The following is a 26,795-nucleotide window of genomic DNA, read 5'->3' on the forward strand; positions in this document are numbered from 1 at the left end:
CCGGTTTCTCCGTCTCCCCCAGGACGTGGGGCAGGTGGACATGAGGCTTCTGCTGCTGGCTGAAGCCTGGGATCACAGAGCAGGCGGTGTCTTTGTCTCCCTGGCCGCAGCCAGCCTCAGGAGCTGGGGCCCGGTTTCTCCGTCTCCCCAAGGACGTGGGGCTTCTGCTGCTTTCTGAGGCCTGGGATCACGGGGCAGGCGGCTTCTTGGTCTCCCTGGTTGCAGCCAGCCTCAGGCGCTGGCGCCCAACTTCTCCGACTCCCACAGGCCCGGAGCGGCTGGGGGGCGGGGCTGCTGCCATCTTTTCAGGTTAATTTGCATACTCACTTTGATTGGCTGTTGGGTGAGGTGGAATGACGGTATTTTGCATGTTTCTCTTTTATTAGTGTAGAAAATAATAAAAGCGTAATATGCTAATTAGACCGGACGTCCTTCCAGATGAAGCTGCGGCAGAGGCAGCTGCTGTGTCAGGCAGGGGTCAAGCCCCTTGCATGAATTTCGTGCATCAGGCCTCTAGTATATATATAGATAGATAATTGTTAGAATGATAAGGCACCATTCCAAGGAAAGAAAACCTAACTCAAACTTGCTTGAGAAAAACAAAACTGAATTTATTGGTTACTGGAATTCAAAAGCCCAGATGTATTTCTAGCTTCAGACATAGTTTAATGTAGTTGTTCAAATGGAATTGTCAAGGCTGATTAATCTCCAACTCTGATTTCTTTTCTGCTGTGTTGACTCTATTCTCAGCTTCCACAATAATCCAGGAATTCCTCTCAGCTTTAAGACTAAGAAAAAAGAACAGTATTTCTTCCTGTTAAGTCTGGCCACATCATGGAACTCTAATTGGACCATCTTGGGTCACCTACTGACAAACAACGATGGCTAAGCCAGGTGTGTGTCACACATTCACTCTTGAGTAGAAGATGGAGTTCCAAAGGAAAGTGAATATACTACCAGTCAAAGGGGGTAAAAAACTCTGGGAGGCCAAAACGACAAATGTCCAGCTCAGGTTTCTCTCCAGGATGGACATGCTCAAGATCACCTAGCTGGGAAGAAGTCCTACAGGTTTTTTCATACTTGACACACCCATAGGGTTTCTTTCCAGTATGGATTCTTTGATGCTGAAGAAGACTTCTTTTGCTAGTGAAGACTTTTCCACACTCATCACATACATAGGAAGACTCTTGAATATGGGTCTTCAGATGCCTTTTTAATTGTTCCTGAGCACTGAAGGCTTTTCCACAAGCTACACAGTCAAAGGGTTTCTTATCGCTGTGGACTCTCTGGTGTCGAGTTAGCTTTTTATGCAAATTGAAGGCTTGTCCACATATTTTACAAGAATAAGGCTTTTCCCCTGTGTGAATACGCTGATGTTGCATAAGATAGTAAGTCCTTCCGAAGCTTTTACCACATACATTACATTCATAGGGTTTCTCTCCACTGTGAATTTTCTGATGTCGAAGTAGTGGTGAATTACCAACAAAAGCTTTTCCACACTCATTACATGCATAAGGTTTCTCTCCAGTGTGGATTCTCTGATGTATTACAAACTCAGAACTATTGGTGAAGCCTTTCCCACACTCCTGGCAGTGATAGGGTCGGTCCCCACTGTGGATTCTCTGATGCCTCATCAGGTTTGCATTATCATTGAAGGCTCTCCCACATTCCTCACACTGATAGGGTTTCTCTCCAGTGTGGATCCTCTGATGCCGAATCAATGAAGAATTGCCATTGAAGGCTTTTCCACACTCATTACACTCAAAGGGTTTCTCCCCAGTGTGGATTCTCTGGTGTCTAACATAGTGAGAAAAATAGCTGAAACACTTCCCACATTCCTCACACCGGAAGGGTTTCCCATCACAGCGGATTCTGGGAACCTTTCCTCTACCATTTTTCCTTGTGGAGATTTCCTGGAGCTTCTCCAGTTTACATGTTTCTAGGAAGTTGCTTCTCTGAGGAGCACTCTTCTGCAGACCACAAGACAACACCACGGCTCTGTTTTCAGAAATTCCCTGTACTGATGTGGACTCACTGCCAATGTTGGTCTGAGTATCTGACACAAACAGAAAGCATAAGTGCCACCTGAGAATTATACTAGAAACAAAAGAGCATCAAATAACATAGAGCTTTTAGAGATTACTATTTCAACCTCCACATCGGTCTGCTAGCAATAAAAGTGGCAAATAGCACACGGGCAGAGAACTGGCAAGGTGGAACAGGGTGTCAACGTACACATGACACATCAGACTGCTTCCTAAGCTTTTCCAGACTCTGTATTTGAATGACTTTTCCCTTGTATGTTCTAGTACCTTTTGACCTTAGGTACTTATGGGTCTACAAAATACCAAAGAAGGTACAGGCTCAAAGATTAAGTAGTGACATTGAGGCTGGCCAAACTCAGTGTCACTGCTACTGCTCCATGTTCTGCTTTGCCTACTCTCCCATTTCCTGTTCCTGTGCTGTAAATTCAGGATAGAGCCCTCAGGCCCACCACAAAGTCTGCATTCTAGATATTCTACACAATGCTGGGTGGGTAAGACAGACCGAATACATTCACCTTAGTGGTCGGCAAACCGCAGCTCGCGAGCCACATGCAGGTCTTTAGCCCCTTGAGTGTGGCTCTTCCACAAAATACCACGGCCTGGGCAAGTCTTATTTTGAAGAAGTGGCATTAGAAGTTTAAGTTTAAAAAATTTGGCTCTCAAAAAAGAAATTTCAATCGTTGTACTGTTGATATTTGGCTCTGTTGACTAATGAGTTTGCCGACCACTGCCCTACACCATTGGCGGAGGAAAGGGGGGTCAGGATGCACTGCAGTCTCTGTGCCAGCCCCAGATTCTAGAAAGTCTTACTCAGGTTCTGATCCTTTTGCACTACTTACTAGAAAAGACAGGAGAATACTTGTAGGTGGGCTCCAGGAAAAAATTCCCATTTTAAAATATGCTCCCCAGGTGATTCTCCTGCACATTATGCCGCCAAGTTCTTCACAGTGATTTATTGGATCCTTCATTCCCTTCCTCGGGCCAGACAGTCTACCTTCTTTTTCTTCACATGTTATCCACTGTAACCAGTCAAATTCAGAACAAATGGCACTACCCCTGAAGACACATTACTTGAGCTTCTAAATGGTAATTCCGCTAAGCTTTCCTGCTGAGCTCCCACAGCCCACTGCCTATCTACACATTTTTTAAAAGCTTTTACATTGGTCTCCACAACTTGTATCCTCTAGAGCAGCGGTTGCCAACCAGCGGAGGTCCGAAAGGTTGGCAATCACTGATTTAAGGAAACCTTTGGAGCAGCGGTCGCCGTCCGTGAGGTCCGAAAGGTTGGCGACTGCTGCTCTAGAGAGTTTTAAACAAAACTTGGCACACTCAAGTGCTGAAAAACTGCTCCTAAGTAAATCCCTCCTGTACAAAGAAGAAGGGCCATCGAGGGAGGCAATCCTGAAACTCAGAAGGGAACAAGGGATTCAAGAACTGCATAAGAGACGCATGAAGTGGAAATAGCTATCTTGACAAGCGTTAAAATTGGTGGGAAAGGTTTCATATTTTACCTATTAGGAAAAATCCTATTTCAATCCTTACCAGCAAGGTTAATTTTAAAATATACTGCTCTGTAAGGCCCTACAGTTGCCCATTTTAAACTTGCCTCCTTTACCTTTACAGACGTGTGTGCTCCTCTCTGCAGGTGGGTCATCCTCTGCCTCCAGAAGTGAGATGAGGGCAGATTTGGGAACTGTGTATCCTGAAAAGGGGGAAAAAATGGCACCTTTCAGCCCTGGGTCTGCTATGTCAAAAGAAGGAAAACTGCCCAGCCGGTGTGCTCAGTGGTTGAACCATGCAGTGGGGGTACCAGCAACAACCCCTCCTTCTCCACACCATACCCCCAGCCCATAAGGAAAAAAGAAGGAAGCAGGAAAGCATAGATCTGAGTCCCAGGAGGAAAGTAGCCTTACCCAGGGATGTCAAGTTCCCGTAATTCTCCAGCATCACACTTCTGTACAGGGCCCTCTCTGCACAAGAGAGGCCAGCCCATTCTGCTTGGGTAAAGTGCACAGCCACGTCCTCGAAGGTCACCACCTCCTGAAACAAGAGGTTCCTGCTGTCCCAGAACCAATCCTCTGACTCAGAGTCAGAGTGTGGGACACAGGGGACAGTGTGAGGGAGGAGTCCTATTAGAGATGGCTAATGAGAAAAGGTGAAAGAACAGGTGTTAGACCATTAAATGACTATTTCTACAACCAACAAACTGGAACTTCTCTATCAGAAGAGCTTCCTTTGGAACATAAAATGTACTGTTATAAAACATGATAAAACATGATAAAAGCCTGGAGAGTCTCCCATTATTCACCTTCTCACAGCAAAATCTCTCTGACTTTGTAGATACTGTCAGTCTTTCACTGTTACACCTACAAGTGGGCAATTAGCTTCAGAATGTCCGGACACTCACTCCCAGGTGGCATCTCAGGACTACCTGTCCCCCTTCACTGCCCCAGTGCTCACTCTGCCCCAAACCTCAAGTCCACACAACAAGAACAGAGTCACGGTTTGCCACGATGAGCCCTTTGCATCCAACCCCCATCTGTCGCTTGAAGATTGTTGAGCTGTCTGTGCTCAAGATCATCCAGCAGAGGGAGCCGTGCTGCCTGGGGCAGCCTAGCGTTCTGCTTCCTGATGCGTCTTCCTGGGAGAATATGCTTCTGGAATCAAATTGCTGCTGGGTAGCCCTTTTAGCCTTATGTCTTTATAGCCCCAACACAATCTGTAATAGCTCTTGCTAAACAAGCCTCATGGTTTTTTCAACAGCCATCCTTGCCTTTCCTGACGGCCCCAAGTCTACCTTCCCAGAAAGCTCCAGCATCTGGTTAGGCCCTCTATTCACACCTTAGACTTTAGTATCAGATGTGGTTACCTGAACATGTGGTGAATATCCTCCCACTTTCTAACATCTTGACTGATTCTGCAGATCTGCCCCTTCCACTAATCCCCATACCTCACACTCTCTGCTGACCCAACATGTCTGACCCACCAGCTAACACTAATCATCTGCCCCCCTAAAATGGTTCCCTCTCTAACTCACATAAACTAATTCACACGGTAATTGACAATTTTCTTTCCCTATCTCAGTTGACAGTAGCAATTTCAGCACATCTCCTATACCAGAAACTTAAGATTCATCCTAGACTAACTCGCCCCCATCACTGCTCACTTCTGACGGTTGGTAATCAAATCCTGCCAATTTTATTGCCAAAATATTTCTGGAATCGACTCTTCACTATTGTACAATCCGTACACCAATTCAACAGATGGAGACCTTAAACAGCTCCAATTCCGGCTGTCCCACACTGAATCCATCCTCTGCCAGCATATACAATGATCTATTTTAAATGACAACCTGACCCACTCAACTGAATGATTTAACAAGTCATCACTAACTACAATAGTGGTTCTCAAAGCGTGGGCCCCAGGGCAGCAGCACCTGATAACTTACTTATTGGAAAGGCACACTGGCAGGCCTCATCCGAGAGCAAATGTTCCACCAATAAGCCTCCAGGTGATTGTGATGCACACTAAAATCTGAGAAACCTGGACTAGAAGATAAAGTCCAAGCTCAGGAAATTGAGATGTATCAGGTGACCAGTGGACAGTGAGGGGGAGGCACAAGACTGTACACAGAGAAACTAGCTGGGAAGGTCTGCAAACAAAATCCCAGAGAAGAACCAACCTTGAAGGAAGGCAATATAAAATATGGGACAAGTGGAAGAGGTAGTAGACAGAAGCAATCGGACTTGGTGACTCTCTGGAAGTGGTACCCAGGAAGAAGTGTCAATAAGCATGCAGCAATCTAAAAACTGAGTGGTCAGGACTTCGAGATGGTGATACCAGTGACTCTCCAGTACTTACGGAAGATCAGAAGCGGGGTGAGCTACAAGGAAGACAATATATATCAGTGAAACAGTCAGCAGAGGCACCTGCCAGATGTCAAAAATCCAGGATTGGCACTTGGAATATGGTTCATGCTAAGTTATTGGGTAAGTAAGTCCCTAGAAGGACATAGTAAATAAAGCAATACCCAGCAACTCATCAGTCTCAAAGAGTGAAATACAAGTCAAAACAAAAATTTCCTTGTCCCACAAATGTAAGGTCCTGAATGTTCATTTTACAAATGAAGTCAGTTAAGATGTAAAGAGGTTAAGTGACTGGTCAAGGCCACTGATGGGATTCCTAACCTCTGGTGCCCTGTGCTAGTGCACAGTTTTCCTGTCAGAGCCCGCAGCCTTGCTTTAGCCAGCAGCACCGACCTCAAGGAAGATATATTTCCCTTGATTCTGAAGCCCAAACTTCTCTTTAGGATAAATGATATAAGCGCCTTCATTCTTGTCTTCTTCCTGCCACCCTTCTGTCACCACTTCCCAAGAACCTTGCAACCAGATACCTACACCACTAACCTGTCCCTCATTCTCACAGATCCCTCTGAACCTGGGGACCCTCCAGTATGGAAGATGTTACAATTCCACTTCCCAGGACACTCTCTCCAGCCATTGCATGGTGGGCTCCTAGCTGCTCAGCCCCTCACAATCATTGGCTTTTCCCCCAGCGTCCAGTTGGAGAGCATCAGCAGGGGATCTTCCTATTGCTTTGGCTCCAAGAATTTTGCCAGAATCATCCCTCCCATCATTTCCTTCAAATCAGGTCTCTCAAAGGTTGACCTGAGGCATTAACAGCTCACCTGGTACCAGGCTTTCAGGGGCATGGCTGCCATCACCTGGGCTCCTTCTCAATGAAGGGTCGGGGCTGAGGGAAGAAGCAAAAAGAACCAGAGTAAACCTTACCCAGTCAAAGGCTCTCCTTAACACCAACAAACCTGCCAACAACAGCAGCAATCGTTTACTAAATGCCCACTGGGTAAGTGGTATATAAATATTTCTGATGCTCTTGGGCATCAAAGCCTGTACTCCCCAACATCAAGCAATGCTCTGTCCTAGGTAGGACATCAATACAGGGGGAACTTGAGTACACAAAGAACAAAAACACCAGCAGCAACACCTAACAAGAGGAAACTCAAATCTTCATTTTAAAAAATATTTTACTGGGAAACAAAAAAGGTTAAAGAAAATAAAAACAAATACCATGCTTTTTGGATGAAGTATAGGCACCCTCATTCAATACCCACAATAATCTTCTGAACCTTTCCTTTTTCCCAAATGAAAAAACAAGACTAAGTGAATAATTTTCTCTACAAGGTCACTCAGTTAGTGGATGGATACGCTGGTGGCAGAACTCAGATCTGCCAATTCCAAAAGTCATGCTTTTAATAACTACATTCAGTTGCTTCCAATCTAATCCCAACAGGATTTCTCTCAGAACCTGATAAAGTGATTCTAAGGTAAATATGGAAGAATGAGTAGCCAAGAAATTCAGAATAAGTCTGAGTAAGTCTTCCTTTTCTTGGATCTTGAGGCAGGCATCTTTTTTGTTCGTCGTCCCATTCAAAGGCCCCTGAAAGGCCAACTCAACATGCCAAAATGTAACGGTTGTTACTTTCATTATATCCCCTATGAACATTTTGTATTCTCGTTAAGTAGTCATATTCTACCAAAAAGCCAGCACCTTCCCTAAGGAAACTCATTGCAAGGTATAATTTCCTGCTCAGCTCATCTGTGCCACCCTTATTCTTAGTTTAGCCATTCTAGCCTTCTTTCAGTTTCTTCTGCTATGCTAATTCAGGACCTCTGTACATTCTTCTCCAACCTTAGAGCCTTTGTAACTGATTCTGTCCACCTGCAATACTCTCCAACAGCCTGAACCCCTCTTCAGCTAGGTAATGCCAACTCATCCTTCAGGTCATCCTCTACAGACCAGGTCGGGTCCCCATGTTACACACTCCACTAGTACTGTATTCCCTTCCCTGTATACCATGTCTCCCATGTTTGAGATTACACATTGATGTGTGCTTTCTTCATTCAACAAACATCTATTGCATACATTCCAGCCCAAGTGTGAGATACAGTGGAGAGAAAAAAAGGTGTGATCCCTTTCGTCACTGGGCTTGGTCTAGGGCCCGTGGTCGGCAAACTGCGGCTCGTGAGCCACATGTGGCTCTTTGGCCCCTCGAGTGTGGCTCTTCCACAAAATACCACGGCCTGGGCAAGTCTATTTTGAAGAAGTGGCCTTAGAAGTAGTTTAAGTTTAAAAAATTTGGCTCTCAAAAGAAATTTCAATCGTACTGTTGATATTTGGCTCTGTTGACTAATGAGTTTGCCAACCACTCTAGGCTAAAGGACACACACATATTAATCCAAGAATGTCATAAATAACTTTAAGATCACAATTGTGACTAGTGCCCGGAAGAATCTATTCTAAATTATAAGCCTGAGCAGGAATTAGTTTGATTAAAAGGAAAATCTTTACAAAAGTGACAGCAAGTGCAAAAGCTCGTTCTAAAAGTGAAAGTCTGCAGCTGAGCCAGGGGGCGTGTGCTGCAACACGAGGGGAAGAAGCTGCAAGAGACGAAGCCACGAAGGCCTTGGGCACGTTGAGGACTTGGTCTTCGACCTAAAAGCAACCGGCTGCAGCTACGATGTTAGGACCAGATAGGGTGAGATGATCAGATGTGATTAATATGTATCTTTCCCACTAAACTGAAAGCTCTCTGAGGCCGGGACCCACACCCCGACTCATTCATAGCTGCATCCCGGGAACCTAGAACAGCTACTGGGCATTTAGCTGCTCAACAATTAGTTCGCGCAAAGCGCAGAGGGACTCGGTGGCTGTGCCGAGCACGCAGCGCGTCTCCTTTCCATCCACAGCCTCCATTCCCCAAAGCGGCTGGGTGAGTGGGGGCACCCGGGGGCGAGCGGGCCTGGCTCGCAAGCCGCCTCTGACTCCTTCCGCCCCGGCAGCAAGGGCAAAGGCAACTGCCTTCTCTAAGGGTGAAAGAAGCGCTCCTAGCAGGAACTCCCAGATGACAAACCCCAACACTCACCTCCGAAAAGGAGCAGAGTCTGGCGTGACCGGAAGTGCGTCACACCGAGCGCGTCGCCCAAGCCACATGTGCTTCCTCTCTAGGATGCCAAGGCGCGCAGCTCAGTGGTCCTCTGGCGCTGCTCCCAGCGCAGGGCTTCTTAACCTGGGATCCCTGGGGACCTTGAGTAGGTGAGAAAGTTTATGGTCGTTTTCGCTCATCTCTAACCGAGACAGCATTTCCTTCCATTATGTGTTGGCAACAAACCACAGTAGTATCAATAGTACCTGTGATTTTTGTCAGAAAATCACAGATATTTTCATCACATTACAGTTTATAAAGATGCAGTATCTCAAAATACGGGTTATTCTTATCAATAATTTGTTGACATAAGAAATGACCAAACCTGCAAGAATTTCTATGAGTTTATTTGAGCCAAACCAACAACAGAACAGTTTGCTGGGAAGCAAAATCTCAATAGATTGAGAAATGGCAGTTTTGCACCTTATTTTATACATTAGAATCAAAGGAGAAGACGTAAGGCGGGGGGGGGGGGGGGGGGGGCGGTACATGAAATTCATTGGTAGATTAGGGAGACAGGAGAAAGCAAAGCGGGGAAATCTCTGAGATTGAATAAAAAGCACACCAAAAGGTTGCAGGTTTGATTCTGGGTCAGGGCATATACAGGAGGCAACTGATAGATGTTTTGCTCTTTCTCCCTTCCTCTCTCTCTAAAAAAACAATACTGTAAACATATCTTTGGGTAAGGATTTAAAAAAAACACACATTTTAGCCCTGGCTGGTTTGGCCCAGTGGATAGAGCGTTGGCCTGCAGACTGAAGGGTCGCGGGTTCGATTCTGGTCAAGGCTCAATCCCCATTGGGGGGCATGCGGGAGGCAGCCGATGGATGATTCTCATCGATGTTTTTATCTCTCTCTCCCTCTCCCTTCCTCTCTGAAATCAATAAAAATATATTTTTTAAAAAAAACATTTTAAAAAATAATAAACGAAATGAAAAAATAACTAATACATGGATACTATGTTCATTGACTGAACAACTCAATGTTGTTCTTCCCAAATTGATCTATATATTTAAAGCAATCCAGTTAAAATCCCAGCAAGACCTTTTGTAGAAATCAACAAGCTGATTGTATGTCAATCATACAATGAAGCTGAAAAAAAAAAAAGCAGTGGAAAAAGGGGGACTACATTGCGTGATGGTTAGAACATGGGCTCTGAAGCCAGGCGCCCGGGTTTGAATCTTTAAGTAAGCACCACAAAATGTCACTGGTTATTAGTATTCATTAAAGGACAGCTATGGAAAATTACAGACTAATATCTTGTTGAGGAAGCAACAACTGGAACTAATGAAACTTGATTCAAGCAACTTCCACTGTTTCTTTATCTGAGTCACTTTGGTGTCTGCAGAATCATAAGTCCATTATTAAAATTTGGCCTCCAGAGAGATGCAAGCACGGGTCCTAGACAGAGACCTGGAGGTGGGAACCACGGCACAGGGAACTCTTTATCTGGAGCACAGAGCATGGAGGCTGGCACCCTTCTTTCCTTCTAACTTGGCCCCAAGCAGTTCTGGGCACAGGGATGTAGAATGAATTATAACCAAGAAAAAAATCAAGGTTCATGGAGTTTTAATAAGGCCACAGCGATCATAGTCTGGCATGGGTGAAATGAGGATGAACAATCTTCAAACACTTGAACAGCCTGACCCTGTGCACTAAACAGCACTCCTGAGGGTCAGCTACTTTTGCACAGCACAATGGTGACATCTAGTGTTAGCAAGATAAATCTCAGCGCTGCGATTTAACCTGAACTTTAGAGCAGTGGTCGGCAAACTCATTAGTCAACAGAGCGGCAAACCGCAGACCGCGAGCCGCAGTTTGCCGACCACTGCTTTAAAGAAACAGGGTCTTGGTGTCTTCCTCTTAAGGGCCAAAAAAAAATTTTTTTTTTCAATTTGTAACTTATTAACAATTGCTCTTTTATTTTTCACATTTTTGAAATAAAACTGATGTACATAAACTGGACATTTTTTTTATTGAAACATAGTTGACATATAACATTGTGTAAATTTAAGGTGCACAGCATGTTAATTTGATGCATTTATATATTGTAATATGACTGCCATTGTGACAATAATTAGCACCTCTACCACATTACATAATTATCATTTTTTTAGTGTTGGAATAATTAAGTTCTGGTCTCTTGGCAAGTTTAAGGATTGTAATACAATATTGTTTTCTACAATCACTATGCTATGCATATAGATCTCTAGGATTTATTTACTATTCCTTGCAAGTTTGTACCCTTAAACAACATCTGTCTTTTCTCCCCACCTGGAGTGGACATTTTTAAAAGTGTTAGATTTGGTGAGTTTTAACCAGCAGAGAACAAAATAGACCAAAAAAAAAAAATCTGTCTTCATAGAGCTTGCATTCTTAGTGGCCAAAATTATGTCACATGGCTACTCCCACCAGCAGAGAAATCTGGAAGGCAAGTATTTAGCTTTCTGGTGTCCTTATTAGAAAAGAGGATGGAAGGGTGTAGAAAGAGCCCAACTGTGTTTCTGCCACAATGATACTGAGGAGCATACTCAAAACGTATAAATGTTTTTGTACACGAGTTAGGGTTAAAACGTGTTTCAGAAGTATCAACATGTCTACTCCTTAAACTAGACCTACTTATTATTAACACTAGAGGCCCAGTGCACGAAATTCGTGCACTTGGGGGGGGGGATCCTTCAGCCCAGCCTGTGCCCTCTCGCAGTGCAGGAGCCCTCGGGGATGTCTGACTGGCAGGGAGTGGGCCTAAGCCAGCAGTCAGACATTCTTAGTGCTGCCACCACTGCTGCTAGCTGTGAGCCTGGCTTCTGGCTGAGCAGTACTCCCCCTGTGGGAGCAAACTGACCACCAGGGGGCAGCTCTTGCATTGAGCGTCTGCCCCCTAGTGGTTAGTGCGTGTCGTAGTCAATGGTCGATCTGCCCTTAGCTCTATTGGCATATTAGCCTTTTATTATATAGGATTAATTTATTAACATATTATTTATAACTTAGATGTTTTATTTGATGGCATGTAAACAAATCCCCTAGCACAGTGGTTGGCAAACTGTGGCTCGCGAGCCACATGCGGCTCTTTGGCCCCTTGAGTGTGGCTCTTCCACAAAATACCACAGCCTGGGTGAGTCTATTTTGAAGAAGTGGCGTTAGAAGAAGTTTAAGTTTAAAAAATTTGGCTCTCAAAAGAAATTTCAATCGTTGTACTGTTGATATTTGGCTCTGTTGACTAATGAGTTTGCCGACCACTGGGTTAGACCATTCATTAGTTTGGATCTCCTCCATTGGCTTGCAGTAAAGGTTCTCTGTGTTTCAAGCTCAGCTGGCTTTGCTAGCTTCTTGAGATGTTCAGAGCCTCTTTTTTTCCCCCAAAGTCCCCTTGATAGAAAGAAATAGTCTTACTAGATAGGATGAGTGGAACTGCTCATCTGGCCTAGAATAGATCCATTCTTGCTGAGTTAATAGTAAATCACAGTTTTTAGAAACCTACTCTAAAATTCCCGGGACTTTCCATCAGGATATGCTTCCCAAAGGAAACTCCATCAGAGCACTGATTCTCAAACTTGACTGCACACTGGGAAGATTTTTTAAAATATGATGCCTGGATCCTGGCCCCTACAGCAGTGATTCTCAATTGGGCGATTTGCTCCTTCCACCAGTAAACACTTGGCAGTGTCTTTTGGTTATTACAATTGGGAGAGGATTCAACTGGCATCTAGTGTGTAGGGCCCAGGGATGGTGCTAAAATCCCACAATGCAGAGGAAAGTCCCCCATGGCAAAGGATTGTCTAGTCTCAAAGGTCAGTAGGGCCATGGTTGAGAAACCCTGTTAAAGACTCAACTCTCTAAAGGTTCAGCCTCAGCATCAGGTTTTTATTTTTATTTTTAATATATTGTTATTGATTTGAGAGAGAGAGGAAGAGAGGAGAGAGGAGAGTGAGAGAGAAACATCAATGTGAGAGAGAAACACCAATCGGCTGCCTCCTGCACACACCCAGACTGGGGATTAAGCCTGCAACCTGGGCACATGCTCTGATCGGGAATCAGTTTGTCTGCCTGCAGCAAGGAAAGCCAAACTAATGAGACAGGTGCTGGTGCAAAATGAAAGAGGTTAATTCAGGTGCCATGGACCTGAGAGAATGGTGGACTCCCGTCTCAAAGACCATCCCCCTTCCTACTCAAGCCTGTGGTTCTTTATGGGGATATAAGGACATATATGTAATACCTTAATCAATAAAAATAAATTAATTTAAAAATTAAAAATAATTAATTTAAAAAATTTTTATTGATTGATTTGAGAGAGAGAGAGGAAGGGAGAGAAACATCAATTTGTTGTTTCACTTATTTATGCATTCATTGGTGTATCTGGACAATGCTCTAATTAACAGAGCTACTCGACCAGGGATAGGGAGGGGAAGGCTTGTTTTCTATACAATTATCTTGCCAGCTTTTGGGGGCCCTTGAGCCCTGTTCATTCATCTTTCTAACTTTTGGCTGCTAAGTGTAAGAACACACACACACACACATGCACGCACTATCTTGGCCAATGGAGGAGACTCCCCAGAGCTCCCTGTCGCTGGTAGTGGGGTGGGAGATGGAGCTTCAGGACCTACCATCAGGAAGCCTGATGCCAACAGCCCTCAGCCCTCCTCCAAAAGCTGGACATAGAATCCACACATCTGGAGGAGCCCTTTGGAGTCCACAGGGCACCCCTAGATCCAGATGTGGCCACATCCTCTGCCCAGCCCCCGTGCCTGGCTTGCCCCTCCAAAGTTGCCAGCTGGGCCTACTCTCCAACTGACAGCTTAAGGTAACACTAGGAGTTGCACCTAGGAGAAGCACCTCCTTTGCAAGTGAACCCCTGCTGCTACTCTGTAGAGGTCAGGTTCTTCTTTGGGGGGACCTCCAAGAAGGGCCCCACAGTTGCACAACTCCAGGGGGCACTGTTCACTTAGAACACAATGTGAATGCTATTTCCTGGCTCCATGGCCCCAAAAGTAAATTTCTACATTTGCCAGATTAACTAGACTTTAAATCAGACCCTTTGAAATATTTTTGCCAAATGAATATATCCAACTAGCTCTAAAAATATGTTTATTCTGATATATTTATTTACTAGGTGTACCGGTTAATAATGCGGATTTTTTAATAGATGGAGTGACACATATGTTGATATATATGCAATTTGATATGTATGCTATTTTGTGGTATTGACAACAAGCTTCAAAACTTCCTATGTCAAATTTTCTGAAGGTGTTAACATAAGGTATTTTTATGCTTAAAAATGTTGAATTTCGTGCCAAAGAAAGAAGAGCATTTGCAGGAAGTTTTAATTCATTATTTTGAAGAAAAGTGCTGCTGAATACTTCGGGAAGCTTATGGTGAACATGCTCCATCTCAAGATACTTGTGAACGCTGGTTTAAACACTTTAAAAGTGATGATTTCTATGTGAAAGACAAAGAATGTCCAGGTCAACTGAAAAAGTTTGAAGGCCCACAATACAAGCATTATTGGATGAAGATGCATGTCAAACTAAAAAACAACTTGCAATTTCCGATTGTTTACAAGCAATGGGAAAGATTTTAAAGAAAGGAAAATGGGTGCCACATCAACTGAACGAAAGACAAATGGAAAACCAAAAAATTATCAGTAAAATGCTTCAATGGCACGAAAGAAAGTCTTTTTTGCATCGAATTGTGACTGGCAATGAAAAGTGGATTTATTTTGAGAATCCCAAACGCACAAAATCATGGGTTGATCCAGGTCAACCACCAACATCAACTGCAAGGCCAAATCACTTCGGAAAGAAGACAATGCTCTGCGTTTGGTAGAATCAAGTAGGTGTGATGTATTATGAGCTTCTAAAACCAGATGAAACCGTTAATACTGATAGTTACCGACAACAAAAAATCAATTTGAACCACGCTTTGATCGTGAAACGACCAGAATGTGCCAGAAATGAGGCAAAGTAATTTTGCTTCATGATAACGCACCATCACACACTTCAAAACCAGTTAAAGACATGTTAAAAGATCTTGTCTGGGAAGTATTAACCCACCCCCTGTATTCATCAGACCTTGCTCCTTCAGATTACCACTTGTTCCAATTGATGGCACACCCACTTTCTGAGCAGCACTTCAAAACATACGAAGAAGTGGAAAATTGGGTCTCTGAATGGTTTGCCTCAAAACAAGAAAAGTTCTATTGGGATGGTATCCACAAATTACCTGAAAGATGGGGAAAATGTGTAGCTAGCGATGGACATTACTTTGAATAAAGCACTTTTGATGTTTCTCTTGAAATTATGTTTCCTTTGATTACAAAATACGCTATTATTAACTGGTACACCTAGTATATTGTCTCAGATAATGCTAAGGAGAATATATTTTATATTATATATACAATATATGTATATGTGTGTTTATATATGTAAAATTTTTATGAAAATGGTATCATACATACCAACCTGCAGCTTTCTTTTTTCATTTAATTTTCTATATTGCCCACTCACAGGTCCATACATGTTGCTGTTAACAACTACAGAGTATTACATTGCATGGCACTGGTGGGCTTAAAGAATAGCTGCTTATTAAATATGGGTGAAGTGAACACAGGCATTTCTGGAACATGACACTAAAAGTACAAAATGGATGAGAATCTACAAGGATAAGAGCATGAGAAAGATGAAAACAGATGAGAGATGTCAATACAGTTTGGGAAGATGCGAAGGAATAGAGCTATGGTAACCAGGGAAAACTGGAAGCCTTGCATGGGAGTGGAGTAGGGAAAAGGGTGGTTAAGACTCATGTCTAATACCAGGAAGTAAGTGGACTCACTTTGGGGGGACCTCCAGGAAAGGCTCAGGAACTAGGCGTCAGATACAGTGCTTTGCAAGGTGGAGACAGCCAAAGGGAGAGATATAAGGAGCAATTAGACTTGCAGATCCCATCCCACAAGCACAGCCCGGAGACTTCTCCCAAGCCCTGTAACACAGGAGGTTTATTCTCTGGGAGAAAATAGCAAAGGGCCAGATTAAAGCAGTGGATTTAAAACAAGAAGATGAATGAAAGTCTGCATACTGAACAGAGAATCACCACAGTGCCTCCCCACTGCCCAGCCCTATTCTCCCACCTGGCTCTCGAACGCTATCAACCAGGCTTCACACTCTCTGCATGGAAGCCTGGAAGACCTTTCTTGAGAGGCAACAAATAACCCCACGTTAGCCTACAGACATCTGGGGTAGAGATCTATCAATGAAAATCCAACAGTCGTATTTTTTAAAATATATTTTTATTGATTTCAGAGAGGAAGAGAGAGAAACATCAATGTTGGGAGACAATCATCGATCGGCTGCCTCCTGCACACCCCACACTGGGGATTGAGCCCACAACCCCGGGCACGTACACTGACCAGGAATCGAACTGAGACCTGGTTCATGGGTGGATGCTCAACCACTGAACCATGCCGGCCAGGCACCAACAGTATTCTTTACTACAAAGGACTGGGTGTGAATCTAAGGTCTCAAGTGTGGCCATGCCTATGGGTAGCTTGAATGTAATATAAATAAAAAGAAGTTGACGATGCTCCAACTGACCCACACTAGCCAGGGCCCCAAGAAGGACTTTTAACTTTTTAAAAGGCTTTGTTGTCTGGGTCTTGTGTTTCCCTCCTCACTGTCCCACAAAGGCAAGTGTTACTCTTCTGCGACAGTAGTGGGTCATGGAGACCTAGGGCAAGACTTGCCAAAGATCTGACAGCAAATAAGTGACCTGGGTCAGAATAGCACCTACACTGACCTCCTTTCTCCAAATGCATCAGACTGGGAAAATACCAGGAAAACAATGCAAGAGCACAAAGAAATCACCAGCAAATTTAAACACCAGCAAATGAACAGGAAATATAAAGTTTATCCTGTATGTATAGTATATACAACATCGAGTATATCTAAGTTTATAGTATGTCCAGATTTTTTTTTAATTATTTTTTTTAAAAAAATTTTTTATTGATTTCAAAGAGAGGAAAGGAGAGGGAGAAAGAGAGATAGGAACATCAATTATGAGAGAGAATCATTGATTGGCTGCCTTCTGCAGGCCCCCTACTGGGGATCGAGCCCACAACCTGGGCATGTGCCCTGACTGGGAATGGAACTGTGACCTCCTGGTTCATGGGTCGATGCTCACCACTAAGCCTTTGACCTCCAAAAGTTATATATGATCTAAACTGCTTTCCAAGCAGAGAACCCTTACATTTTGGAGCTGGGAAGAAACTTAAATATATCAATACATTTATTCTCAAGCTATTTGGTCTCAAAGAGTTTTTGTTTATGTGGGCATGTTTGAAAAGGGTTTAGAAGGCTGAATAGAAGTTTGTAAAGTGGAATGGGGGTAAGGTGGAGAGGAGAACATTCTAGAGAAAACAGGTATAGAGGAATGGAGTGTGAAAAGACATTCTTCTATCACTAACAGGACATAAAATTTTGGATATTTATACTTCCTGATCTAAGTTCAACTCGAATAAGAACAAATAGTGACACCCATGTGGCAAATAAAATTAGTGGGTTATGAAATACCTTTCAAGGACAAAATGACACCTTCACACCCAGAAGGTAAATGCTACCACAACTCAGGTGAGATGTGCTCTTGAAAAAGGCACTTAGAACAGTTTATCCCAATGTTGATTCTGGTTTTGGCTACATGGAGTCTCATTCATTCTTACTCTTGACCTTCACCCCTGGCTATAATTAGTTTTTCACAGAACTGGACCAGCAGGATGTGGAGGAGGGGGGATAATTCATGGACTCCCAATGAATGGACAATATGCTAAATGACTGACAGGAAGAGAGGAGCAAACCTATGATCTCAAAATAATTCCTTGGTCATTTGTATCCAGCATAAATTCAGACTTTAATGAGACATGTGATTTAGAAATAAATGGGAATAGTATCTGCATAATAGTATTTTGGTATTAAATTATTTAATATGACTATTAAGCATGTTTCTGCAAAAAAACCTTCCCAAACCATACTGCCATTCCCTTGATCAAAAGTTATAACATTCCTGCTGAGTAAAATATAATTTTTAAATGCCCCTGATCTTATATTCAGATTTCCATATGTTTGGCTTCATAATTCCCTGCCATACCCTGCCTTTTAAAAAAATTTAGATGTAATTGGCACATATTAGTTACTCCTAGACTTTTTTACTATTTCTCTGCAGAAACCCTCTTCTTTAGCAAAATTAATTTGCTCAGTATCCCCAAAACATGCTATACATGTGATCAGTGACCTTTTTTTGGGAGGGGGTACAGTGAACTTTATTGATGGTGCATGACAAGGTAGGGCTCCCCAAGCCCCTCCCCTTCCTCAGGGGGTCTGGGATGGAAACTGGAGGTCAGGAGATTCTCAGTGTTGAAGGTCCGATTTGAGGCATGGACTCTCCAGCAGCTGAGGGTCTCTCTTCCTCTTGATGGGGCTGGTGGTCCAGGGGGCTCTTACTCCTTGGAGGCCATGTTGTCCATAAGGTCCACCATCCTATTGCTGTAGCCAAATTCACTGTCATACCAGGAAATAAGTTTGACAAGTGGTCCTTGAGGGTAATACCAGCTCCAGCATTGAAGGCGGATCCACTGTGTCACTGTTAAAAGTCGCAGGGGACAACCTGGTCCTCAGTATAGCCCAGAATGCCCTTAAGGGGACCATCTGACGCCTGCTCCTTTATGTCATTGTATTTGGCAGCTTTCTCCAGGTGGCAGATCAGATCCACAGTGGGGGTGGGGACAACAAAGGCCATCCCAATGAGCTTCCCATTCACCTCAGGGATAATCTTGCTCACAGCCTTGGCAGCACCAGGAGAAGCAGGGATGATGCTCTGGGCAGCCCTTCGGCCATCACGCCACATGGCCCATCCACAAACTTCTGGGTGGCAGCAACGGCATGGACTGTGGCCATGAGTCACTCTATGATGCCGAAGTTGTCATGGATGACCTTGGCCAGGGGGGCCAAGCAGTTGGTGGTGAGGAGGCAGTGCTGACAATCTTGAGGGAGTTGTCATACTTGTCATGGTTCACACCCCTCACAAACATGGGGGCATCTGCAGAAGGGGCAGAGATGATGACACTCTTGGCTCCATCCTTCCAGTAAGCCCCAGCCTTCTTCGTGGTGGTGAAGACACCGGTGGACTCCTCAACACACTCAGCACCAGCATCACCCATTTGATGTTGGCGGGATCTCGCTTCTGGAAGATAGAGATGGACTTTCCATTGATGACAAGCTTCCCGTTCTTAGCCTTGACTGTGCCTTTGAACTTGCCATGAGTAGAATCATACTGGAACATGTAGACCATGTGTTTGAGGTCAATGAAGGGGTCACTGATGGTGACAATATCCACTTTGCCAGAGTTAAAAGCAGCCCTGGTGACCAGGCACCCAATATGACCAAATCCATTCACTTTGATCTTCACCATCGTGTCTGAGGTTTGCAGCTGGCACTGTGCAGGAAGATGCGGCTGATGAACAGAAGGAGCAGAGAACCAATTGCTGACGTTTTATACGAATGATGTTCTCACCATCCCACCCCATACATGGCTAGGCTACTAGATATATTTTCCTCTGCAGAACCCTAGTAAAAATTCTCTTTTTATTTTTTATGTTAATATAAATAATATCATTTTTAAAAGCAATTCAAGTTTCTTGACTTTATTAGGAAATGTCAGTAATGGTTTGGTATTGTGTACTGAAGATAATAGTAAGGATATCTAGACTGAGTCATATCCACTTATTTACACTCTACCCCTTAAAGTGTACTTATAGGATTTAGATTACCTGTGAACTAATCTATACAGTATTAATAGAATATAAAATAGAGTATCCTGTGTTTAAGAAATGACCATTGTACTTGAGGAAGAAAAGCACCTTAATCTGTGATGAGAATTTATTTATATTGTAGCTTCACATATCTTGTTGAACCAGGTTTTCTGTGGGTGGGTTCATTTGATTACACTGTTTGGTTATGAGGAACTCTGCACCTGCTGTGAGCAAAGCATTAAAGTTCCTTCTTAAAGACTGAACAAAGGTTCATTCATTCATTCCTTTCACAAGCTTTCACTTAGCATCCTCCTGTGAAAAAAGGCCCTTCCTAAAGGGACTCCCCACCATTAGCTGGAGAGACAGGGCTAACACTTGTGACAGAGCTATGCCCAAGGGACTCTGTATTAATTATCTAATGCTACAGTAATGCTGAGTAACAACCAACCACATAACTTCAGTGTTATACAATAACTGTTAATTTCTCAGGTATCTGGGGTGGTTGCCTCTGCTGATTTTGGTTGGGTGCCTTTGGTTTGGGGGGTGGCTGGGCTGCTCTAGGATAGCCTCATTATGATGATTCAACTCTGCTTTATGTGTCTCTCACCCTCATGGCAGTGGCTTAGACACAAGAGGAAGAGCACACCTAACAGCACAAGGGATTTTTAAGCCTCTGCTTAAAGATGTCCTATTGGTCAAAGCGCGTTTCAAGGCTAAGACCAGAATCAGACTCATGGCACAGGGCAGAAATACAAAGACAGGAGAATTGGGAGGTCACTGCACTCTATCACAGGCTCTAAATACTCTAAATACTCAGACCTGGAGCACCTAACTCAGCCTAACTCACACTGACTTGAGCTGCACCTTGAAAGAGAGGATGGTAATTAGCTAAATCATAAAGGAGGGGAGGTGCTTTTCTCAGATCAACCCACAAGACCTAATAACTTAGAAGATTATAAGTACTCCTGCATCTTTGCTTCATACGATGTACATACCCTTCACGTATAAACTCTTCCCCCATTTCCTATCTGGAATTTGGGTGTGAGTCCTAGATATGCAGCAGCCTTCTTATGACCATGAGGCAATAGATAGTAGATTGAAGTTCTACAGGAAGATGGCATCTAACAGCATCCTCGAGTCACTACAACAACTCCAATAGAGTACCTCTAGCCTTCTTGTCATCTAGGTCAGCATCCAGGAACCCCTGTAAAATCCTCTGCAGAACCACCCTGCCCTTCATTGTTTCAGGCTCCACCATTTCACTCTTCTACCTTCAATCAAAACTCCTGTTTCTTTGGCCAAGCTGATTCCAAAGGCTTTACATCCTTAGCAGAAGTGGTGATACTATTTATCCCAGGATGGTTTCTCAAAGTCTAGAATTTCAGGTGCTCTGGATAAGACAAGACACCTCCCCTGGCCTCCACATCGTCATTGCTATGAGTAAAGAGGGAGCACCTTCCACTTTCCTGGCAAATCCTTCACAACCCCAGGTATTCACAGTTTAGCCACCAACATCTACTTTGAAATCATCATTATCATTATCATTATTCCCTTTATCCTGATTTATGTGAGTCACATAAGTAGCCCAGGATCCTAGGTCAGTTCCTTATCTCTTGCATTTCATCCCAAAGGGCCCTGTACATCCTTTTTCTGACCCCATATCCTACCTCCACCTCCTGAAACCCCCAAGAATTCATTATCAGTATCAACAAAATCTCTCTTTTTATAAAGCCTGAATTTTTTTCTTCACCTTCCTGCTCTAAGAGAAACCTAGGACTCCTTTGAGGACACTGTTCCTCTGCAGCCCTCGAAAGAGTTGAATGTTTTTCTCCCACATCCCACAGTAGAGTAGGTGTCCTCCTTGCTCCTCATTGCTATTTCCAGACCACTCTGGCTCCCTCCTTCCTAAAACTCCCCAGCTTTGATTCTGATGTTAAGCAGATTGTGCTAACCTCATCCAAGTCATATGGGCATTATCACTCTCTAACCTTGCTCCTACCTGTTCTCATTATTATTACTGATGGTCCTCCCAAAATGCTAAGTTCTAAAATCTTGACCTCTTTTCCTCTCAAAAGCAGTCCTCCTTATCTCAGTTATTCCTCTCATGCCCTTAGATTCCTCTCATCCACCTTAGATTCCATGGCCCATTATTATAATCACTCCTTTGAATGTACCCTTGGTTCCCTTTCCCCTCTCTTTCTTCAGTGCACTTTCCTGACAGAACACAAGCCTTGACTAAATCCAGCTCCCCACCTATGCCAGCACAGTGCAGCCACTGGACATGGCTGAAGAACTCGCACATCTAAAGTAACTGGGAGCACTCACTTTGAAAAGGCTATCGCTATCACTCATCAATCCTTCTTACATTACCCTAAACCATTCTCATAAATGGCTATTCCATACCTTCTCCTCTCTCTTCAAATTTTCCATAACTTTTTCCCCATCCTCAGTCTCGGATGGCTATTCCAAATCTTCTCCCCTCTCTCTAAACTTTCCATAACTCTTTCCCCATCCTAATTCACTGAGAAAATAAAAACAACAGGACAATATCCACAAAGTCCCAGAATATCATCCCCCCACCTATCGGCATAAGGATGAAATTGTATTGCTCCAAATTTTGGCCAACTTCTCCATTTGTGTGCACCTTTCCATCACTATAACCATTCTCTCTCTCCTGGATCACTTCCATCAGCAAATAAACAAGCTGTTATTTCTCCCATCTAAAAAACTGTCTCTTGAGAGAAACCAAGATGGCGGCATAGGTAAGCACCTAAACTGCTGCCTCACACAACAATTTCAAAACTACAACTAAAAGACAGAACGGACACCATCCAGAACCACAGGAAAGCTGGCTGAGTGAAAATTCTACAACTAGAAGGAAAGAGAAAAGCTCACAGAGAATTGGAGGTACGGCAAAGGGTCTTTGTGCACGCAGAGAGGAAGGGCGGCTGAGAGCCTGGCTGACTTTCTCTGGCGGAAGGGGGAAGGAAGCCCCCGACTGCACTGAACCCCAGTTCTGACTGCACTGAACCCCAGTTCCGGGCGAGCCCCTGGGGACCCACGCTCTTACGGGGGGAGTCTGGACTCTCGGGCGGAGACTCGGGAGCTGGGGAAGGCGGAGGACTGAAATCACGCGCGTGCCAGTGCGCACAAAGGCTTCGGAGGTTGCCACAGGCTTTCCCCAGTGAAAGGGAGTCGGAGGCTCCTGACTGCACTGGGCCCCAGTTCTGACTGCACTGGACCCCAGTTCCAGGCGAGCCCCTGGGGATCCACACTCTTGTGGGGAAAATCTGGACTCTCGGGCGGAGACTTGGGAGCCAGGGAAGGCGGAGGACTGAAAGCGTGCGCGTGCCAGTGCGCACAAAGGCTGTGGAGGTTGCCACAGGCTTTCCCTAGTGGAAGGGAGTCGGAGGCTCCTGACTGCACTGGGCCCCAGTTCTGACTGCACTGAACCCCGGTTCCAGGCGAGCCCCTGGGGACCCACGCTCTTGTGGGGGGAGTCTGGACTCTCGGGCAGAGACTCGGGAGCCGGGAAGGCAGAGGTCTGAAGGCGCGCACATGCGGGCAAGGGCAAGGCTGACAGGAAGCCAAGACTGAGACTCCACCCCATCCAAGCTGAGCACAGAGGCTATTGCAATTTGGCAAGTCTAATCCTATAAGGCTGTCTCCAGCACCGAACTTCTCCCAGCATAGACACAGCTGATCCTTACAGCCAACTGGCCTGGAGGTCAATTCTTCCCAGTGATACCAACAACAATAAAGACTTAATTACAACAAGGCTGTACACACAGTCCACAAAGGGGTGCACCAAGAGTGTCCACCTCAGGTTTACTGGGGAGGCAGACCCACTGGGCCATATTGGAAACCTAGCACACAAATCTACCTTACCAACTCAGGGAAGCAGTGAAAATGCGGCGTCAAAGAATCAGATCACAAACGAAAGAAATGGAGGAAAACAAACAACTGGATATAGAATTCAAAACCACGGTTATAAGGCTTTTTAAGAATATCCTAGAAAAGGCCGATAAATATAACGAGACCCTCGAAGATATGAAAAAGGACCAACTAGAAATTAAACATACACTGACTGAAATAAAAAATATTATACAGAGACCCAAAAACAGACAAGAGGAACACAAAAATCAAGTCAAAGAATTGAAATACAAAGAAGCAAAAAACACTCAATCGAAAAAGCAAAAAGCAAAAAAAAAAAATCCAAAAAGTTGAAGATAGTGTAAGAAGACTCTGGGACAACTTCAAGCGTACCAACATCAGAATTATGGGGGTTCCAGAAGAAGAGAGAGAGCAAGATACTGAAAACCTATTTGAAGAAATAATGACCGAAAACTTCCCCCACCTGGTGAAAGAAACAGACTTACAAGTCCAGGAAGCGCAGAGAACCCCAAACAAAAGGAATCCAAAGAGGACCACACCAAGACACATCATAATTAAAATGCCAAGAGCAAAAGACAGAGAGGGAATATTAAAAGCAGCAAGAGAAAAACAGTTAGTTACCTACAAGGGAGCACCCATACGACTGTCAGCTGATTTCTCAACAGAAACTATGCAGGCCAGACGGGAGTGGCAAGAAATTTTCAATGTGATGAATAGCAAGAACCTACAACCAAGATTACTCTACCCAGCAAAGCTATCATTCAGAATTAAAGGGCAGATAAAGAGCTTCACAGATAAGAAAAAGCTGAAGGAGTTCATCACCACCAAACCAGTATTATATGAAATGTTGAAAGGTATTCTTAAAGAAGAGGAAGAAGAAAAAAATAAAGAGAAAAATTATGAACAACAAATACATATCTAACAACAAGTGAACCTAAAAATCAAGTGAATTAAAAACCTGAGGAACAGAATAATCTGGTGAATATAATAGAATCAGGGGCATAGAAAGGGAGTGGACTGATAATTCTCAGGGGGAAAGGGGTATGGGGGGTTCATGAAGAGACTGGACAAAAATCATGCACCTATGGATGAGGACAGTGGGGGGGAGGTAAGGGCAGAAGGTGGGGTGGGAACTGGGTGGAGGGGAGCTATGGGGGGAAAAAGGAGAAATAATTGTAATAATCTGAATAAAGATTTATTTAAATTAAAAAAAAACTGTCTCTTGACTTTACTTTCCCTTCCAAATACTGTCCCATTTCTCCTCCCCTTTAAACTGGGCGTGGACTGTCTTCCCTATCTACAGTCCCTTTCCTCTCATCATATTTTCATCCTTACGACTCCACAGAATATCCTCTTGTCAAGGTCATTAATGATATCCATGTTGCTTTAACCAATGGTCAATATACAGTCTTTATCCTTCTTAATCTTTCAGAAGCTTTTAACACAACTGATTATTTCTTTCTCCTCGAAACATTTTCTTGCTTTCCAGAACACCACACTCACCTATTTTCCTCTTAACTTGCTGATGACTCATTCTTGGTTTTCCCTGTCCTCTTCTCTATCTTCTCATTCTGCTTGAGTGTTCTCATCCAGCTTCATTGCTCTACATACCATTCTAGGTTGATGATTCTTAAGTGTATATCCCCAACCTGAACCTTTGTGCTGAACTCTAGATTTATACACTGAGTGGACAGATTATTATGCGTTCAGAGATCATAATAATCTGGCCACTCAGTGTATATCCTATATAATAAAATGCAAATTGTCCCCTTGACCAGGAGTTCGACCAGCAGGCAGGCTGGCCACTCCCCCTGGCCAGGCTGGCCGGACCCAACCCATGCAAGAATTCATGCACCAGGTCTCTAATATATATACACACTGAGTGGCCAGATTACTATGCGTTCAGAGATCATAATAATCTGGCCACTCAGTGTATATCCAACTGGCTCCTCTATATTCCATTTAGATATCTAACAGCCATCTTGAACTTAATACATCCAAAATTAAACTCCCAATTTTCAACCCCAAACCCATTTCTTCCCATTTTTGAAAATGGCAACCACATCCTTGAGTCAGCCATGACTCCTCTCTTATTCTCCTCCCTATAGCTGATCCATTGGTGAATTATTTGACTCTACCTTTTTAAAAAATGTTTTAATATATTTCACAATCCACTACCTAAACTTCTACTACCATAATCCAAGCCACTGGTCTCTTGCCTAGCCTCCTAGCTGATCTTCCAGCCTCTGTCTGTGACCCTCTCCTATGGTTTATTGTCCTCACTATATCCAAAATGATTTCGTTAGAACACAAGTCATTCCGAAACAAATACCTTCCAGTAGCTTCTCATTTCACTCTAAATATGAGCCAAATTCCTACTAATAAGGACTACTGCATCCTACACAATTTGTCCCACCCTGCCAATCATTACCTCTTAACTTCCTTTTCAAAAATCCTCCTGCCCCCTTAACTCTGACCAACCACGTACACTGTTTTCCTTGTGATGCCTGCCTTATCATCTCTGCATCTGTTGTTCCCTTGCCTGGAATGCTCTTTCCTCAGATATTTCCTTTTTTGTTATCCTCACTTCCTTCAGATCCTCCCAAAAATGTTACCTTCCCTGACCCCTCTATTTAAAATGGGAAAAACCTACCTCCCATCACAATCTCTATTTTCTTCTTTCCTTATTTTTCTTCATTGCACTTACCACAAGCTGATATGCTACACTTTTTATTGATGTGTTTGTCCCCTACCCAATAGAATGCAAGTTCCACAAAGGCAGAGAATTTTTTTTTTTTTATCCTCACCCTGGGGTATGTTTTCATTGATTTTAGAGAGAGAAGGGAGAGAGAGAAATATTGATGTGAGAGAGAAACTCAATCAGTTGCCTCTTGTACACACCCGACCAGGGATCGAACCCGCAACCTGGGTATGTGCCCTGACCAGGAATCGCCAATGACCTTTCACTATAAAGGTCGATGCTCCAACTAACTGAGCCATACTGGCCAGAGGAAAGCATAGAATTCTGCTTTTGTTCACTGCAATTTTCAGGGCCTAGAGC

The 26,795-nt window shown here is 43.8% G+C and overlaps 1 protein-coding gene across 4 annotated transcripts; it reads right to left on the bottom strand.

Moving 5' to 3' along the window:
• Positions 1–590: 590 nt before the first annotated feature.
• Positions 591–9,029, bottom strand: ZNF19 (zinc finger protein 19). Of its 4 annotated transcripts, none has more exons than XM_080644693.1 (6): positions 8,989–9,019; positions 6,733–6,797; positions 5,907–5,928; positions 3,959–4,085; positions 3,661–3,747; positions 591–2,056 (listed from the first exon to the last, which is right to left on the bottom strand). In XM_080644693.1, exons 4-6 carry the CDS (start codon positions 3,990–3,992, stop codon positions 954–956), a joined length of 1,224 nt encoding a protein of 407 aa, XP_080500819.1. In that variant the 5' UTR covers positions 3,993–4,085; positions 5,907–5,928; positions 6,733–6,797; positions 8,989–9,019; the 3' UTR covers positions 591–953. The 4 variants fall into 4 exon arrangements, with proteins under 4 accessions (XP_080500819.1, XP_080500818.1, XP_080500817.1 ...); XM_080644692.1 differs by having other exon boundaries at positions 3,959–4,187; XM_080644691.1 differs by lacking the exon at positions 5,907–5,928 and having other exon boundaries at positions 8,989–9,029.
• Positions 9,030–26,795: the final 17,766 nt, after the last annotated feature.

This window comes from Plecotus auritus, assembly GCF_963455305.1.
Source record: "Plecotus auritus genome assembly, chromosome: 10".
In the NCBI taxonomy this organism is placed as follows: domain Eukaryota; kingdom Metazoa; phylum Chordata; class Mammalia; order Chiroptera; family Vespertilionidae; genus Plecotus; species Plecotus auritus.